This window comes from Lutra lutra, chromosome 9, assembly GCF_902655055.1.
Source record: "Lutra lutra chromosome 9, mLutLut1.2, whole genome shotgun sequence".
Classification (NCBI taxonomy): domain Eukaryota; kingdom Metazoa; phylum Chordata; class Mammalia; order Carnivora; family Mustelidae; genus Lutra; species Lutra lutra.
The window spans coordinates 90,219,378-90,238,800 of NC_062286.1; the positions used below are offsets into that span (position 1 = coordinate 90,219,378).

A 19,423-nucleotide genomic window follows, 5' to 3' on the forward strand; every position below is an offset into this window, starting at 1 on the left:
CGCTGATTTGGATCCCCGTCCTTACGTGGGGCTGGTATCCCTTGTGTGAATCCTGCCTCGCCATGATAGAAGGTTGATCCTGCTGGTCCAGCTCACCTTGTAGTAAGTGCAGACACGTGACCCAGATGTTGGGAATAGACATGCGGTCTAGATGCTGGGAGTAGGCATACCTGCATGTGATGTGACTTCCATTCAGAATACAGACATGAGGGGCCATTGTAGATCCTTTTTGGGAGAGAAGGTAGTGGTGAAACAACTAGCTTTTCAGGGGGCAGCAGGGTGGACATCTGGTGGTGTCAAGTGCCGGTCATCAGTGGGTGTAGATAAACTTCTGGTGTGTGGGGCTTAGTCATCAGTGCATTCAGGGTAAACTTCTGGTGTCTAATAACCAGTCATCTGTGGGTGCAGGGTGGACTTCTGGTGTCCAGTGCCCGGTCATCAGTATGTCCAGACTCATTCTGGATAGTGTCCATTTCCTGTGGCAATGGGATATGCACCAGGGAGGCCTCATGGGTGGGCTTGGCACTGATAGAGTCTCCAAGAATGACTGTGCCATCCCAGAGACTCTGTAAGTGCCTAACAGTCTTTCATATATGTCTCTTTTGCTTGCGTTAGCCAAGAATGAGTTCTGTTTTCGCAACTCTGGCCCACAGAGAAGAACTAGCTGTCTTTATAGTACAAGAGTTCTGCAACAATATTATCTGGTGCCAGCCATCTTGCCCCCAACAATGACCTCCCTAATGAGCCATGCTTGTAGCATGGCTGAAGTTCATCTGATGGTATTTATTGGTAGCCTCTAGCTAGATATACAGCCACTGTAGTGGCCAAGTGATTAAGTGAGCCCACAGCAGGGCTTCCTGACTGGTTTTCCATGACTGGGTCAGAAGTACCCAAGATCCTGACCTCATTGCCTCGTTGACCCTTGGAGCAACCAGGCAGGACCTGGGGCAGATAAAGTCCCAGGTCAGGTCCCAACTCTTTGATTCACCCCAGTGTGCCACACACATGATATGTGCACCACAATTTGGAGAGGTTGGGCAACCCAGGTCTTCACTGGGAGTGAATATTCCAGCACAGTAGCCCTGGGTTATCTGCACAAAATGCCAGTATGATGGCCTTTCTAAGCCATGCCTTGCTAGCAACTTTCCCAGTTCAAAGAAGAAAATGAGACCTGCCAGTCATTTCTCCCTCTATGGAATAACAAGCAGAATTGAAAGAAATTGGCATGGCCAGGGGCAGTACAACGTTTCATCTCAGTCATTGATCACCATAGTAACCACCATGGTGTGACAAGCATTCTCTTCCATCAGTCTAATTTTACATATGGGAAGAGTGAGGCACAGGATGTTTAAAACAGCTTTCCCAATGCATTCCAACCTCATGCTTATCCCCACACTCTTGCTGTCACAGTCAAGTTAAAGAATGGCTCCTACCACATCATATCAGTAAATTAAATGCCATTGAGTTCCCATAGCATTTTCCACTTCATTCTGCATTTAGAGAGGGGGAAAAAAAAACATACTGTTGACAGTACAAGTAATGGATTGTTCACTGCAGTAATTGCCCATTTCAGCAGACCCCAACCCAGGCAGTTGAGAGGCGTTTCATCAATGTTCTCATCTTGAGCCAAAGTCAGGCAGTTTGACAAAGGCTTAATTGCATTGGCCATAGCATCCAATATGATTTGTTCTGCTTGATTAATGTAACTCCCTTTTCCAAGGGCAGAGCTCTCCCTGTGAAGTGCCAGTGTCCACACATCCTCATCTCGGTATTTAGCAGGGCCAAGAGACTTGTACAGCCATTTATTCAACAGCAAAAAGAAAAAAGAAAAAAGAGCGAGTGAGCGAGCAAATCACTGAAAAAAAGGTAGATACTCTGCTAGGCTCTGGAAATGCATAGAAGAACCACATAAACCCCAATTCTACATCCAGTTATAGAGAACGACAAGAAAACAAATTCTTGCAATAGAGTTTGAAAAGCACTGTAGCAGAGGTATCGAGAGGGTAATAAGAAAGCATAGAGGAGAGATATGTAACTCAGATTGGGGAGGAAAATGAGAGAGTGAAAAATTTTCAAGAGGTGTTGATCTTGCCTTGATTCTTAAAGTACAAATAGGAACTATCTGAGCAGACAAAGCACAAAGAGAGTTCTAGCAGAGGGACTAGCAAGGACAAGGACGTGACAAGGAGAGATACCGGAGTTTCTATTTTGGGTAACTTTATTTATTTTGCTGCGACTGAAACAAAAGGCATGGAAGGAGAAGACCAGGGTGTTGGTGACAATTTCTCTGCAGAGGCAAAATTTAATTTTCGGTCTTAAAGCTGGCATGCAGCAGGGCAGCCCCTGAGGGTGGAAGCATGGGGAAAACTCCAAAGCTGGCAGAGGACTAGGGCACTTGAAAACTAAGATGAAGTCAGGGTGGAAGGATGAAGAAAGGAGAGGATGAATGCCACTGGCAAAGCTGAAAGGTAAACAGGGGAAGATCATGGAGGTTCCTTTAGACTATGTTGTGCAATTTTGGTTTATATCCTAAGGACACATCAGAGGGGTTAAATAATAGATATAGTTGGATTTTTATGTCTAAAGGATAAAGCTGGGCTTCTACTTATGACCAAAATAATGAGGGCAGGATTTATCAACCTGCCAGAAACAGTTTAAAAGAACAAAAATTTGCAAGATGCCAAACACTGGAAAACCAAGGAAAGTGATCCATGAGAATAGCAAACGAGGAGTTGAGCCCCAGCTTACTGGCTGGAGAGAGGTTCCAGACTTTGGCACAGGGAGGAGTAACAAAGTGGAGCACAGTGAGCTTCCTGATGTGAGGATGTGGTATGAGAGTCTGGATGACCGAAGTGGCTGGAGTTTGAAGGACAGAGCCTTGAGAGGAGAAGGCTGCACAGAAAGAAAACCCCAGAGGATGCAGGGTCTCCTCTTGAGTAGTAGACCAAGACGTAATCAGCATATATCTATGAGGAAACTGTGCTAAGCCAGGGAAACTATGAGAGAAAGGATCAGTGCTGTCAGGGCTCACCATTCACAAAGTGCTGGAAATAGTACCTGTTCCACCACCCAGATGAAAAAAACTGTTCACAGGACATTGAGTAGTCTATGCAGAAGGGCTCTGTCTCAGTCCCTAGATAAACCACTGCCCTAGTTCTACCCAACTAGTCTTTTTTTTTTTAAGATTTTATTTATTTATTTGACAGATAGAGATCATAAGTAGGCAGAAAGGCAGACAGAAGGAGAGAGAAGAAGGGAAGCAGGCTCCCTGCTGAGCAGAAAGCCTAGTGTGGGGCTCTATCCCAGGACTCTGAGATCATGACCCAAGCCGAAGGCAGAGACTTTAACCCACTGACCCACCCAGGTGCCCCCCTACCCAACTAGTCTTAAAAGAAGACTCAAAAAGATTGAACTGTTTCCAACTCATTTAACTGTGATGGAGAACTGAGTTTAAGAGTCTTTAGGACTGCAAAAAAGGAAGAGTTGATGGGGCTGCAAAAATATCCAGTTCTCAACAACATAAAAATAACAATGTCTGATAGCAATAAAAAATTCCTAGGCACACAAAGGAAAATATGACCCATAATGATGAGGTCAACCAGTCGGTCAGAACTAATCCAGTTGTAGAATTAGCAGATAAAGGTAAAAACAGATATTATAATTGCATTTATTATTATGTGCTCATATATTATAAAATACTCAGAAAATTAAGTAGAAATATGGAAGATGTTTTAAAGACCCAAGTCAAATGCTAGAAATAGAAACTACAGTGTGTGAGATCAAGAATACAGCAGATAGAAAAAAATGGCAGATTAGACATTGCTAAAGAAAATATTAGTGAACTTGAAGATGTAGCAATAGGAGCTATGAAAAATGAAACACAAATATAAAAGAGAACTTTTTAAAATGAGCATCAGTGATCAGTGACAATGTCACATGGCCCAATATATGTGTAATTAGAGTCTCCAAAGTAGAGGAGTGAAAGGTGAAACAGAAAAATTATTTGAGAAATAATAGATCAGATTGTGCTAAATTTGATGAAAACTACAAACTCACAGATCGAAGACAGCTGGTGGGCCCCAAGCATGAAAAACATGGGGAAAACTATACCAAGGCAAATTACAATCAAATTGTTCAAAATCTGTAATAAAATATTTAAAAAACAACAAGGGGAAAATGATACATAAAGTAGGAAAAAATAAGGATGACAGTGTATTTCTTGTCAGAAACTCTTAAGTGAGAAAATAGTGGAGTAGTAGAAAGAAAGAAAGAAATCTGTCAAGTTAGCATTCTATACCCAGCAAAAGTTTCTTTCGAAATGAAAGCAAAATAATCATTCCTATAGTAAAGCTAAAAGATTTCATTACCAACAGACCACACTATGAAAAATATTAAACAAATTTCTTTAGGAAGAAGGAAAAGAGTATCAGATGGAAATGTGGATCTATAAAAGGGAGTGAAGGACGCAAGAAATGATAACTGCATATATAAATATATAACTTTTTCTGACTATTTAAATATCTTTAAACTATAGCAAATGAAACAAAAATAAAAACAATGTAGTTTCTCATTTAAAATATATGTACCCGAATGTTTATAGCAGCAATGTCCACAACAGCCAAAATATGGAAAGAGCCTAAATGCCATCAACAGATGGATTTAAATAGAATGGATAAAGATGCAGTGTGTGTGTGTATACATACACACATATATATGTACATATGCATGCATGTATGTATACATGCACATACATATACATACAATGGAATATTCCTCAGTCATCAAAAAGAATGAAATCCTGCCATTTGCAATGACATGGATGGAACTAGAGGTTATTATGCTAAGCAAAATAAGTAAGTCAGAGAATGACAAATACAATATGATTTCATGCATATGTGGAATTTAAGAAATAAAACAGATGAACATAAGGGAAGGGGAGGAAAAATAAAATAAGATGAAAATTGAGAGGAAGGCAAGCCAGAAGAGATGCTAATCTAGGACACAAACTGAGGGTTGCTAGAGAGAAGATGGGTGGGGAGAAGGGGTAACTGGGAGATGGGCAGTAAGGAGGGAAGTTGATGAAATGAGTACTAGGTGTTACAGGCAACTGATGAATCACTAAATTCTACCCCAGTAACTAATAATATGGTATATGTTAAATAAAGTGAACTTCAATAAAGAAGTAAAATTAAAATTAAAATGTATAATGGCAAATGTACCACTTGGGGTGCATTTGGACATTGGAAGTGGAGAAATATACTATTATACTATACTATTATAAACTATTATACTATTATAAGTATGCTCTTATACTATGTGTGAAGAGTTATGGAGTCACTTGTAGGTAGACTATGATAAATTAAAGATGTAAGCAAGCACTAAATATCAAAACAGAATTACAGCAATAAGCTAACAGAGGAGGTAAAATGGAATCACAAAAACTTGTAATTAATCCAAAAGAAGACATAAAAAGAGAGGAAAGGAAATGAAGAATGCATGAGTAAAATGGTAAACATGTAATAAAGTGTAGGTTTAGTCCTGGTCATAAAAATAAATATAAATGGTCTAAACAACTTTAAAGAGAATGCAGAGATTGTCAAGTATTATTTTTAAAAAAGACAAAAAATCCTAACCTTATGCTGTGAACAGGAAACACATTTTAATACTTCAAATACAAAAAAAGTAAGTAAAAATAGTAAAGGATCAAGATATACGGTTGATTCTCATTATTCATGGTAGCTATGCTGTATAAAGTTTTCATGGACACTATATTAGTGAACACTAAACTATTGCTCCTAAGTGAAATACATACATGTATATCTCACAGAGATTATAATCTTATATACTAAAAATAAGTCATTCTGGTAGATTCTATTTCTTTTACAAAAGAGAAAATAAGGTTCAGAAGGGACTGCCCAAGGCCACCCCATTAACATGTGAGAAGCAGGGTTCAAGCCTGTCCAGTCAGTCCCAGAGCTGGAGCATCTTGCACTGCCCTGCCCTTCCTCCTCCCATCTCTGTCCCTGGGCTTCTCTGCATGAACTTAAACAAGAAGGAAGAACATCATTTTATTGTACCTCAGCTGGGAAAATGTGTCAGCGACTCCAGTTTTTTGCTAGTAGGAGCATGTCCGTGAATGACCACAGAAGCACCACAGGTATTGATTTGGGGGTTAAAAATCAATCGTAGCTAGTAGGTGAATTTGCACAGATAGAATCTATGGATAATGAGGATCAAATGTACCGTGCTAATACTACTAAAAAGAAATCTGAAATGGTTATATCAATATCAGAGTAGAATTTAGAACAAAGAATATTATTACTATATGAATGGCAATTTCATAATGATTAAGGGGTCAGTGTGTCAAGAGGACTAAATATTTATGCCCAAATAACAAAACTTCAAAATATATAAGCAGTTACTGGTAGAGCTGCAAGGAGAAATAAATAGACTAATCCACAATTAGAGTCAGAAATTTCAGTACTTCTCTGAATGACTGGCAGAACAAGTACAGAGAATATTGGTAAGAATATAGAACATTTTAGCAAGCTATAACTGATTTGACTTAATTAACATTTATGGAGTGCTACACCAACAGCAAAATACACATTCTTTTCAAATGAACACAGAACATTTACCAACATAGACCACATATTGGGCCATAATATTTAAATCTCGATAAATTTAAAGGTATTTAAGTCTCACAAATTATATTCCCTGACTACAATACAGATGAATTAGACATTAATAACATAGAGATATTCCTAAATATTTGAAACTAAATAGCACACACACTTAAACCATGGATGAAAGAAGAAATCAAAAGTGATTTTAAAAAGTATTTTGAACTGAATGAAAATGAAAATACAGCGTATCAAAATTTGTGGGATGTCACTAAAGCAGTACTTATGGGAAAATTTATAGCACTGAACACAGATGGTAGGGAAAAATAGAGCTCAAATCGGTCACCTCAGTTTTACTTTAAGAAACTAGAAAAAAAGAGCAAAGGAAGCTAAAAGAATCAGAAAAAAGTGCAGAAATAAATGAAATAGAAAACAGAAAAACAATAGAGAAAATCAATGAAACTGAACTTGTTTCGTTGAGAAGATCCGTAATAAAATTGGTAAGTATCAAGACAGAGAAATAAAGAATAGAGAAACCATACAAATTATCAATACCAGGAATAATAGATTTTTACAGAATAATAAGGGATTATTATTTTACTTCAGATTTTACAGAATATAAGGTATTATAAAAAATTATGCCAATAAACTCAATGTATTAGACAAAACATAAATTTCTTAAAAAACAGAAATTAATACACTTAAGAAACAATAAATAACCTGAATAGGCCTATGTCTATTAAAATTGAAGTAGAAATTGAATTAGTTAAAAACTTTACACAAAGAAATCTCCAAGCCTAGTGGCTTCATTGTTAAATTATACCTAATGGCCAAGGGAAAAAATACAACAATTCCATTGAAACACTTCCAGAAAATTGAAAAGAAGGGAGAATATTTCCTAACTCTTTCTATAAGGTTAACTCTACCCTCATACCCAAACCAGACAAAGGCACTGAAAGAAAATAAAACTACAGCTACAACTACAACTATCAACTATCAACTACAAACTACAACTACCAACTGTAAACACAGATGTAAAAACTCTAAATAAAATTTTAGCAGTCAATTATAGTAATAAATTAAAAGGATAATACATCATGACCAAGTAGAGTTTCTCTTAGGAATTCAAGGTTTGACTTGCATTTAACAGTCAATATAATTTATTGTATTAACAAACTAAAGAATAAAAATAATATGATCAATTCAATAGATGTGGAAAAAATTTTTTTTTACAAAATCCAGCACATGTTCCTGATTAAAAACTGTAAGAAAATGATAAAATAGAAGTAAGCTGCTTGACCTGATAACGGGCATCTATGAAAACCACAGCTAACCTCAGACTTAATAGTGAGAGACTGAACGCTTTCCCCCTGAGATCAGGATTAAACAGGGATATCCACTCTTGCCACTTCTATTAGGTATTGTACTGTAAATTCTAGCCAGAGCAGTTAGTCAAGAAAAAGATATAAAAAGCATGCAGATTGGAAAGAAGGGAGTAAAATTATGGTGTCTATTTGCATATAATATGATCTTGAATATAGAAAGCCCTGGAGAATCCACACTAACCCAAAGAGCTTTCTTTATAGTTAATAAATGAGTGCAGCAAGGTTGCAGGATCCAAGATTAATATACAAAATCAATTGTACTTTTACATACTAGCAGTGAATAATTAGAAATTGATGTTTTAAAAAATGATAGTAATTTTAGTAAGAACAAATGTAAATTAGGAATATATCTGATAAAAGAAGAGGAAGACCTGTCCACTGAAAATTACCAAATATTGCTAAGAGAAATTGAATAAGACTGAAATAAGTAGAGCAGTATATTTTATTCATAAGTAAGAAGACTTAATATTGTTAAGGGCTCTATTCTCTATTCTCTCTTCTCCAAAAATGGAATACCAACCATGATCCCACTCAACTTTTTTGTAGAGATTAGAAATCTATTTCTCAAATTCATTTAGACATGTAAAGAACCTAAAATAGCTGAAACAAACATGAAAAAAACAACAAAGTTATAAGGCTAACACTGATTTCAAGATTTAACGTTACTGGGACACCTCGGTGGTGGCTCAGTTGGTTATGCAACAGCCTTCAGCTCAGGTCATGATCCCAGAATCCCTGGATGGAGTCCCACATCGGGCTCCCTACTTGGTGGGAAGTCTGCTTCTCCCTCTGACCTCTCTCTCATGCTCACTCTCTCTCTCTCTCATTCTAAATAAATAAAATTTATATTTATTCTCTCTCTCAAATAAATAAATAAAATCTTTAAAAAAAAAGACATAAGGTTAACAGTAATCAAGTCCATGTGATATTGGTGTAAAGATGAGCAACTAGATCTGTGGATACTTTTTTCTGAAAACAGAAAAGTGTCCATTAAGTTTGCTGACAGGTGGAATCATAGTTGATCCTGTTCAGAGAATATTTGATGGAATGAAAGAGAGAAACCATATTTCTGAGAAGTGACTGAAGACAGAGTGAAGGATTCCTGAATACTATGGGATAGTGAGTTCATGTGGAAATCCCCTATTATCTCTGTTTTAAACACAGATTTCTTTGTTTTTAAATTTTTGAAAAGTCAACTCTATGGATAGAAACAAAATGGAACACATGATAGCAAGTAGGATGGCTTACTGGGATGAAAAGCAGGCAGTATTAGCTGACTTTCAGCTCCTGCAAGAGAAAATGGACAGGAAGTCTGGTGAGTATCAGGGGACCAGAGCCACATGCAGTGGTTTAAACAGCTGTGGTCTCTTCCATTCTTGGGGAATGGTTGGTACTGAGCTGCTGCCTGGGGAATAGGAGAGGAGAGAGAAGGCCACCTTGACAGGGAGCTGAGTTCAGCTATGGCCTGAGGACCAGAGCCCAAACCATCCAGTTACACCTGGTTCTGAGAGGAGGTCGCAGAGGACCATGCAGAAGCAGTGACCAAGGGGTACTTGGGTGACTCGGTGGGTTGAGACTCTGCCTTCGTCTTGGGTCATGATCTCAGGGTCCTGGGATTGAGCCCTGCATTGGGCTCTCTGCTCAGTGGGGGGCCTGCTTCCCCCTATCTCTCTGCCTGCCTCTCTGCCTACTTGTGATCTCTCTCTCTCTGTCAAATAAATAAATAAAATCTTAAAAAAAAAAGAAGAAGCAGTAACAAGGCTACAATGACAATAAGATAGTTGTGCTCAAAAGGAACTTGCACATGGAAATCTCGAAGCACGAAGGAAACACTAAGGCAAAAAAGATAGCCAATAAACTGAGGAAATGGGAGAGAAATAAGAGAGCAATCTGAAAAAGACTTTGCTATCAGTATATTTAAGATCCTCTAGGGGTGCCTGGCTAGCTCAGTCAGAGAGCATCTGATTCTTAATCCTGGGGTCATGAGTTCAAGTCCCACATTGGGCGTGGGGCCTAGTTAAAAAATAAAAATAAAATATAAAAAAATACAATAAAATAAAAATAAAAGATCCTCTAAAAGGGAAAAGAAAGAATAACATCTACTACCCCCGCTTTCCCCAAGAAAGAAAGAAAAAAACAGGGTGTTATAAAGGGGAAAAATTGGATGGATAGCTATGAATCAGAAACTGATGGGTATGAAAAAGAACCAACTTGAAATTTTGGAAAGGGAAAAATAGATTTATTTAAATACAGAATCTCTACAGGTACCATGAACTCTAGCCTGAACACAGTTGGAGATGGAAATTGGTGACACTAGAAATCTGAAGAGGAAGTGTATCCAGAGCACAGAGCAGAGATGAAAACTGCCATGAGAGCAAATACAGATCGTGCAAAGAACTGAATGAAAAGTAAGGAAGAACCAATGCAGACACTATTTCAAGAATACTAGGTATAAAGAAATACCGAAAAAGGAGGTACTGACCAAAAAAAAAGGACTTTTTTTTCAAATGGGAGCTATAACTTGGTTAGTAAATTAACAGGAGGAAAGTTATCAGAGATACTTAATACAGGCAAGAAGGGGAAGAGCCAGAAGAAAGGATCAAGATGAGTGTGACGGGTAGACCTCTTGGGACCCTTTGTCTTTGAAACTGGAGGGCAGGGTGGGTCTAGATGTGGATGAGTTAAGAGAGGGGCTAGCCTGGCCTGAAGTTTGGGGAGTTGTGAATGTTCCATTTCATCCATGAAATGGGAAGTGATCAACTTGAGAATAAGAAAAGGGCAATGTAAACCTGCGGGCATCATGTTGCCTGATTTCACGCTTTATTACAAAACTGTGATCACCAAGGCAGCATAGTCCTGGCACAAAAACAGACACATAGACCAATGGAACAGAGTAGAGAGCACAGATATGGACCCTCAACTCTATGGTCAAATAATCTTTGACAAAGCAGGAAAAATATCCAGTGGAGAAAAGACAGTCTCTTCAATAAATGGTGCTGGGAAAATTGGACAGCTATGTGTAGAAGAATGAAACTGAACCATTCTCTTACACTGTACACAAAGATAAACTCAAAATGGATGAAATACCTCAATGTGAGACAGGAATCCATCAAAATCCTAGAGGAGAACATAGGCAGTAACTTCAACATTGGCCACAGAAACTTCTTTCAAGACATGTCTCCAAAGGCAAAGGAAACAAAAGCAAAAATGAACTTTGGGGACTTCATCAAGATAAGAAGCTTCTGCACAGCAAAGGAAACAGTCAACAAAACAAAAAGGCAACCCACAGAATGGGAGAAGATATTCGCAAATGACAGTATAGACAAAGGGCTGATATCCAAGATCTATAAAGAACACCTCAAACGCAACACCGAAAAAACAGAGAATCATTTCAAAAAATGGGGAGAAGACATGAACAGACACTACTCCAAAGAAGATATACAAATGGCTAGCAGACACATGAAAAAATGTTCATCATCATTAGCCATCAGGGAAATTCAAATCAAAACCTCATTAAGAGGGGCACCTGGGTAGTTCAGTGGGTTAAGCCTCTGCCTTCGCCTCAGATCATGAGCTCAGGGTCCTGGGATCGAGCCCTGCATCGGGCTCTCTGCTCAGCGGAGAGCCTGCTTCTCCCCTTCTCTCTCTGCCTGCCTCTGCCTACTTGTGATCTCTGTCTATCAAATGAATAAATAAAATCTTTAAAAAAACAAACAAATCCTCATTGAGATACCACCTTACACTAGTGAGAATGACCAAAATTAACAAGACAGGAAACAACAAATGTTGGAGAGGTTGTGGAGAAAGGGGAACCCTCTTACACTGTTGGTGGAAATGCAAGTTGGTGCAGACACTTTGGAAAACAGTGTGGAGATTCCTCAAGAAATTAAAAATAGAGCTACCCTATGACCCTGCAATTGCACTACTGGGTATTTACCACAGAGATACCGATGTAATGAAAAGAAGGGCCATATGTACTCCAGTGTTTATAGCAGCAATGTCCACAATAGCCAAACTGTGGAAAGAGCCAAGATGCCCGGCAACAGATGAATGGATAAAGAAGATGTGGTCCATATACACTATGGAGTATTATGCCTCCATCAGAAAGGATGAACACCCAACTTTTGCATCAACATGGATGGGACTGGAGGAGATTATGCTGAGTAAAATAAGTCAAGCAGAGAAAGTCAATTATCATATGGTTTCACTTGTGGAGCATAAGGAATAATATGGAGGACATTAGGAAAAGGAAAGGAAAAGTAAATTGGGGGAAATTGGAGTGGGAGATGAACCATAAGAGACTGTGGACCCTGAGAAACAAACTGAGGTTTTTAGAGGGGAGGGGGGAGGGGGATGGATGAGCCTGGTAGTCGGCATTAAGGAGACACATATTGCATGGAGCGCTTGGTGTTGTATGTAAACAATCTTGGAACACTGCATCAAAAACTAATATATTTTATGGTGACTAACATGACACAATTAAAAAAAGAGAGAAAAGAGCAACGTTGATGGTAAAGTAGATCATTATTCATTCAACTACTCTTTATATAAAGCACATGTGGGATGATGTAGTGATGAACTGAGTGAGGTCCAATAGGATTTAGGCACTCCACAGTTGCTGGAGCACGCCAAAGGTTCATAAAGGAGAGGTAGAGGGGAACAGAGACTACGGAGTAAGAACATTTTCTCAGACTGCCTGCCTCTGTGAGGCAGGTTGCTTTGGTATTGCTAACCAGTAGGATGACCAGAGTGACAGCAGTCCAGGTCAGTCTAAGTTTGGGTGGCACAGGGTGGGTTATCCGGAGGATAAATCCTCCTGGGGATCAGTGGAATCCCACATTCTTCTATCAGCCAGCCTGCTCCTCTTTCTAACGGAGGATTTTTATCTTCTCCAGTGGTTCCATTCTGTAAAATCTGGAGAAATATTTTAATTGAAGTTTTCTTTTCTCAAAGACTTGTTCATTCATTCAAGAAATTTATTAAGCACCTGCTGCATGCTGGGCAGCAGTCCAGCTGTTCGGAATAGATCTGTGAACTCTACAGCAAGTGGAGCTCCCTCGTGGAGCTAGCTCAGCTTGTAGTGGGGGCAGACAGGCAGGGAACAGTGAACACACGATGAAGAGGGTATCCTACAGATGGGTAAGAGCAGATAGTGCCGTGGGAGGAGAGGGAAATTGAAGCAGGGCAAGAGGAGCTGGGATTGCAGAGCAGCACTCTGCACTGCTCAGTGGGTTGGCAAAAACAGAGCTCTCTGGGAGGGCAGTGTCTGAGGTGACTGAAGCAGGCCAGGGGATGTGTGACTCTGGGGAAGAGGGTTCTGTGCCACAGCCTCTGAGGTGAGAGAGAACCTGTGTTGGGAGAACAGCCAGGAGGCTGGAGTGGCTGAGGGGAGGAGCAAGGGAGAAAACAGGGGAGCATGTCAAAGAGATTGCCTGGCAGACAGGCTTAGAACTTTCTGGAACACCCTCTCCTCTTTTGCATTGGGTTTGGCAGGGTGATGTGGCAGGCACGTGGAAGCCAGCCAGAGGTAGAGGGGAGTGGTGTGGGACTTAGCCGAAGAATCTGGAGCAGCCCCTGCAGGCTCTTGAGCCCAAGTGATTGCTCTTGCCTGGCCCAGCTGCCAATTCTCATTCCAGGGCTGGGGGGCTGGGGTGAAGGAGAGTTCAGACAGCTGGGGAGAGGCAGACAAATGGCCCCAGGAGCACTATCCAAGTCATGGGTTACCTCGGGCTGATTGAGTGACCCCAGTGGGTTCATCGATCTGCATAGTTGCTTAACCTGGTCTTTTGAAACTTGGGGCCACATTCAGTGGGGATTCAAACCCACCCCAAACCCTGAATACTTCAAAAACCGTAAAACAGCCTTTATTTATTTCACCTCCTAGAAACAGGCCGCAGCCAGAGTCCCGGAGTCCCAGAGAACCCAGGATCACATAATTAGATCTCACCAGCTCTTCCCACGCAGCACTGTCAGAGGGAAGAGGCCTGGCTTACATGAGAAGGGGCTCTGGTTTGTTGTGCCGAGTTACTTCACGTTCCAGGGAAATGCTCTGAGGATTTATGAGTAGGTTATCTATTCAAGGCATATTTGGTGGCTGAGAATATCGTTTTGTTTCATGACGTGTATTTTTTTCATGTTGCAAAGCCACAGATGCCATGAATTCTGGTGGTGGGAAATAAGGACGGTGTGAGGTGTAATTCTTCTCTGGGGGACAGTGCAAAAATGATGTGATCTGAGTTGTCTGATGTGGCATGAAGTGACGTGGGCTGCCACAACCCGTGTCTCCCTTTGGGTCACCAGCCCAGGCCACAAGTCACCATTCCTCTGGTGTGGCTCACTCTGTTGCCCAGTATGTTTCTTCTGTAATTAGTAAGGAGACAATTCTTCACAATCACTAATGTGAGTTGCAGCAAGATTCATTTTAATTCAGTGTTGTGTTTAGAAGGAACTTATGTTTACGCATGATGGGTTGTTACCAATGTTAGGCCTTCAGAACCTTACCATCCTTAGTAAGCATTTTTGCTGGCAGTAGGGGCCAGAGTCGTCATTGTGAGGTTCCTGTTCTGTAAATCCAGGAGCTGTTGCTTCAGGGTGCGGGCAAGGCAATGGCCACAGGCAGGTTGCAGTGAGAGGGGTGATGGCTTGCCTCAAGACTGCAGCTGCCTTCCTCCTATGACTGTCACCAGCTAAAGCTGCCACACGTGCTCAACCTGAGCTCAGCTGGCCCTAATACCAAGTGTGAACAGGGGACCGGGTTACAGTTCTGGGGTTGAGACCAACCAGAGTCAAGCTGTCAGCAGTGATCACCTTAGAGGGAGTGGGGTCTAATAATCCCCAGGTATCTTGGGGCTTCTTTAGGATTCTGTCACAGGCTTTACTTTTATGAACATTTTTCACAAAGACGTTATAAGAGAACTTGTGCGTGTATTAATTCATCACAGCAGAGGAAACCAGTTAGAAGGCTTCATGGGAACCTAGGAATAAGCCCGTGCTTATGGCAACCTTGGAAAAGATGTTTTCGGTCCTCCTGAGGGTGAGCTGTTTTGTGCCATGGCAGGGCTCAGGAGATGGGATGTGTTTCCCTGGTCACCAGGGCTCAGTCTCTCCCCTGTGGAGCGTGGCTGGGTGTGGAATGACCACAGAGAGAGGCTGTGAGCCCTGGGAGAAGGCTGAGGAAAGAGTCAGTGGCCACCACATTGCAGTATCAAAACTAACCTCGCAACCCTACTCTCTCTCCAACCCCACACTCCAGCTTCCCACTCCTCAGCCCAGGCCCAGGACCGACCAACTGCCACCGTGTCGCCCCTGCGCACCCAGAACTCCCCATCCCGCCTGCCGGCCGCCAGCCTCAGGCCCCACTCGGTGGTGTCGCCACAGCACGTGCACCAGCCTCCCATGCAGACGGTCATCGGGGCCCAGTGCCCCCGACCAGCCATTCCACTTACATCTGCAGCGTCTGCCGTCACACCTCCCAACGTCAGTGCTGCCAACCTCAACGGGGAGGCCGCAGGGGGGCCTGTCAGTGGCTTGTCATCGTCCAGCCCCACCAACACCGGAGGCAAAACAGATGAGAAGAAAAACGAAAAGGTAAGTGGCCTTTCTGAGCGAGCCCTGGCTGTGGCCCAGCATTATTGTAACTCTTTGGTACCAGACACCAATGACATTTTATAAAATTAAGGCGTGAATTAGGGCCCCAAGTTCCTGTCCTCAGATGCCTCAGGTGTGTGACAGAGATGGAGGCCAAACCAGCGAAGCAGCTTTCCTCGGAGTGGAATTCAGGTAGGCCTCAGGTTCGAGTAGGGCTAACCTGAGCCCAGATAGACCTTTTATGCAAATCAGAGAAAAAGTGTCATTTCCTCAGAATGCTTTAATTCTGTCTGTTGGGAATTCACTGTAATATGCTCATTTTGTTAGAACAAGATACTGATTGCCAGGTACCAGGATATTATAATAATATACAAATCTACTTATATACAAAGTGAACAGCTTCCTTTCCCTTCAATGTGTCATCCTTGTGCAATGTGCAACCCGTTCAGCCACGTGGGATAGGCTGTTTTCTGAGGAGAAACAAGAGGGGAATGCTGGAATGACAGTTAATGTAGATAGCACTTTCAGCTATTCTTTTGTGAAGGAAATTGGGCTTATTCACAAAAGTCCAGTGGGCTTGCCTCTGTTACTACCCAGCTAGACACTGGATTAGTCAGTGTTAGAATCAGATTTCTAAATCAGTGCTGCCCAATAAAACTATAATTCAAGCTACCTATCTAATTTAAAATCTTCTAGTAGCCACATTTTTAATAAGTTAAAAGAATTTTAAAAATAAAATTAAGAAGTAAAATTCATTTTAGTGGTATAATCTATTAAACCCAATATCTAAAAATATTATCATTTCAACATGTAATCTGTATAAGAAAAATGTTGATGAGGTGTTTTACTATTTTTTACATTCAGTCTTTAAAACCCGGGGAGACATCTGCAGTGCTCACAGGTGACTGCCTTGCTCACTACTGTCCTGGACAGTGTGGACCCACATGTCTAGCTGGGAGCTACTCTCTTCATTGTCTTGCTGTATGAACAATGTATTCTCATTCCCTCTTGGCTTTACCACAGGGTGTGGATCTTTTAGAACCTTTCTATATAAAACCAGTCTCTTTTTTTAAGATTTTATTTATTTATTTGACAGAGAGAGAGAGAGCACAAGCAGGGGGAGCAGCAGAGGGAAAGGGAGAAGAAGACTCCTCGCTGAACAAGTAGCCTGATGCAGGGCTCGATCCCAGGACCCTGGGATAATAACCTGAGTTGAAGGCAGACACTTAACAACTGAGCCACCCAGACGCCCTTAAAACCAGTCTTCCAATGAGTGTGTGCTAGCCAGAGTTTGGGTGAACCCTGCAACACAGAATGGTATATTCAAGGCAAGGATAGCCGCTCCTGTCCCTTGAGGAACAGTACCAAAACCAGTGTTGACTGCCCAGGCCGCATGTCCAGTGGACCCTGGAGGCATGCCTACTAGCTCACTTCCTGGGTTTGGAGGGAGCACAGAGGCTTCTTGGAACTGTGCACACCAGATTCCTCAGGGCCCCCAGATCAGTGGTGCTCAGGCCTCATCATCGCCTGTCTCATCTGGTCCGGAGGAACTTTATTCCCATGCTCAGGGGTGTGGAAGAAGACTCAGTCACAGCCACTGCTCCTGTGCTCTCACCCAACAGAGCTCAAGCCCTCCTGAGACCAGCAGGGTCCCAGGCATGAAGTGAAATCATTGCTCTGCCATTTGTGTCCATATCTGTTTGCAAATCCTTTGGTCTCGGTCTGCTCCCTTCCACCTTGCAGCCTGGTTGGGAGATGTAGCTGGGCCTCATCAGGGGGCAGAGTGGGGGTACAAGCCCCCCTCACACTTGGAAATGCTTCCTGGAAGACTAGCTCCTCCAGGCCTTAAAAAAGCAATGGACTTGGAAAGGGAAAGGCAGTAATAGTTCTGTAAACATTTCTGGTTCTTTACCAAAAAATTCCCTCTCTCTAGTTTGCAAAACAGATAGGGCTAGGGCTCATGACATTAGAGTCAGTCTTGTAGGAAAGCGATATTACTCACCATCTTGCCCTCTTAAGCATGTTGCTAAGGAAAACCAGCGCTGGACCTGCTCTCAACATTCCCAGCCTGTTAGATACCTAGCAGGCATTTTGTTCTCACTCAGGGTTCACTCTGCCACCAGTTCTCCTACATCAGCAAGGATGAGTTGAGTCCAGGGGACACCCAGAGGGTCCCTCTTGTTGAAAGGCACCGTGGAAGGAATGCCTGCTCACAGAAGGAAAGCAGCAGACATGTGCCCTTTGCGCAGGCAGCAGAAATGGACAGGCCAGCCGCTGCCTGTAGTGGCCTGCATGGGGCTGGGCACTGATGGCCACAGCCCGGGGGCTGTCCATGCTGTGCTCTCAAGGAGGAGGTGAAATGGACTCGGTGGGATGAAGCGAGCACATCTTCATAGGTATGGCAGCAACCGTCCACGTCAGCCCTGGGGGAGAAATACTGTATATCATCCTTCGGAGTGTGATGTGTGGTTTTCACTTCTCGCCTCTCATACAAAGCATAAACAAACAAAAAGCACTGGTCTGAAAAAAACCACCTGTTCATGGTTTTTCCTTTTGTATTCCCAGTTGAATTTCTCCTACTTCAGAGTAAAGTGCAAACCATTCAGTTGCCATCTCTAGCAGAAGCGCCAAGACAGTAGCTGTTCCTGCAAACCTATGCGGTGTACCCCAAGCCAGCTGAGTGCCCCCAGGCTGAGGGGATTTGGTGCCCTTGCACTGTGCCCCTTGCCCCCTGCCCCCACCGGGACCACAGCCGAACAGATTTCACCCACTTTGAAAACACAGCAGTTGGCTTCAAATCTATTTCTGGGTAAACCTATCACAGATGTACCCATACCTAATTATAGTGGAAGGAATTTTTTTAAGTAATTTGCAGTATTCTCCAGGTTGTTTCTGTTGTGAATTTTCCTCTGAAAAAGGCGGAGCTCCCAGCCATGCTGTCCATGGAGACCCAAACCAAAGCACCTGTGAGTTTTCACAGGGCCAGGCTCTTCTGAAATTTGATCCAGGCCCTTCTAAACGTGGGCACAAGAGAGAAGACCATGACTGATGGGGCTCCTGGCCCCTGAGGTAGTGGCAGGCGTCATTCTCTCCTAGGAGCATGGGAGATTTCTTCCCAGGCATCCCGGCATGCAGGGTACAAACAGGACCCAAATGTGGCTCGTGGGCACTGATGGCTGTGGAGACCCTTGGGAGGCTGACACTGTGCTGGTCCTATGCTTGGGGATTGGGCTTCTCAGCCCTGCTCCCGGGAGGCCTTTGTGCATTGGCCCTACTTGGCCCAAATTTTGGCCCAACCCAAATTTTGGGTTGAGGTCTCCAGAGAGACTCAAGGGCTGACAGGATGGGCGCTTGTTCTGTAGACTGGATCCTGAGCCAGAGCTCCTCTCTGGGCCCAGGACTTCAGCCTGAGTGTGTAGCCTCCAGCCTCTCTCCCAGAGGCTCTTCCTGCCCATCTTTCTGGTCCTATGACTGCCTATAGGAGCTGCCCTGTGGCCCAGCTGCCAGCCTCCTAGAGAGCTGCCCACTCCTGCTAGCAGGGCCCACTCCAGAGTTGTGCCCTTGTGCCTTAGCCCTGAAGCCCACAGTGAGGAAGCCTGGACAGGACAGGGTGCACAGAGGACAGGTCTGAGATGGGGGACTTCTGACCCAGGGATTCACTTAGAGCCCTGGACAGCACTAGGGACTCTTCCAGCATCTGGAACCATTTGGGCTGACTGGGGATCTGTTCTGCTTGGGGACAGATCTGCTGGGGGTGGCCCCGCATGGAAGAGGCCCCCTCCCCAAGAAGACATGGGAAGGAAGTGTGTTGTATAGCTTCAGGGTACC

At 42.7% G+C, this 19,423-nt stretch overlaps 1 protein-coding gene across 1 annotated transcript in view; it reads left to right on the forward strand.

Moving 5' to 3' along the window:
• Window positions 1-19,423, forward strand: part of SH3RF3 (SH3 domain containing ring finger 3) — a 364,818-nt gene that overhangs the window by 293,158 nt on the left and 52,237 nt on the right. The window contains exon 8 of the mRNA XM_047745167.1: window positions 15,261-15,595. Coding sequence (XP_047601123.1) covers window positions 15,261-15,595 — 335 coding nt within the window. The remainder of the gene's footprint in view (window positions 1-15,260; window positions 15,596-19,423) is intronic.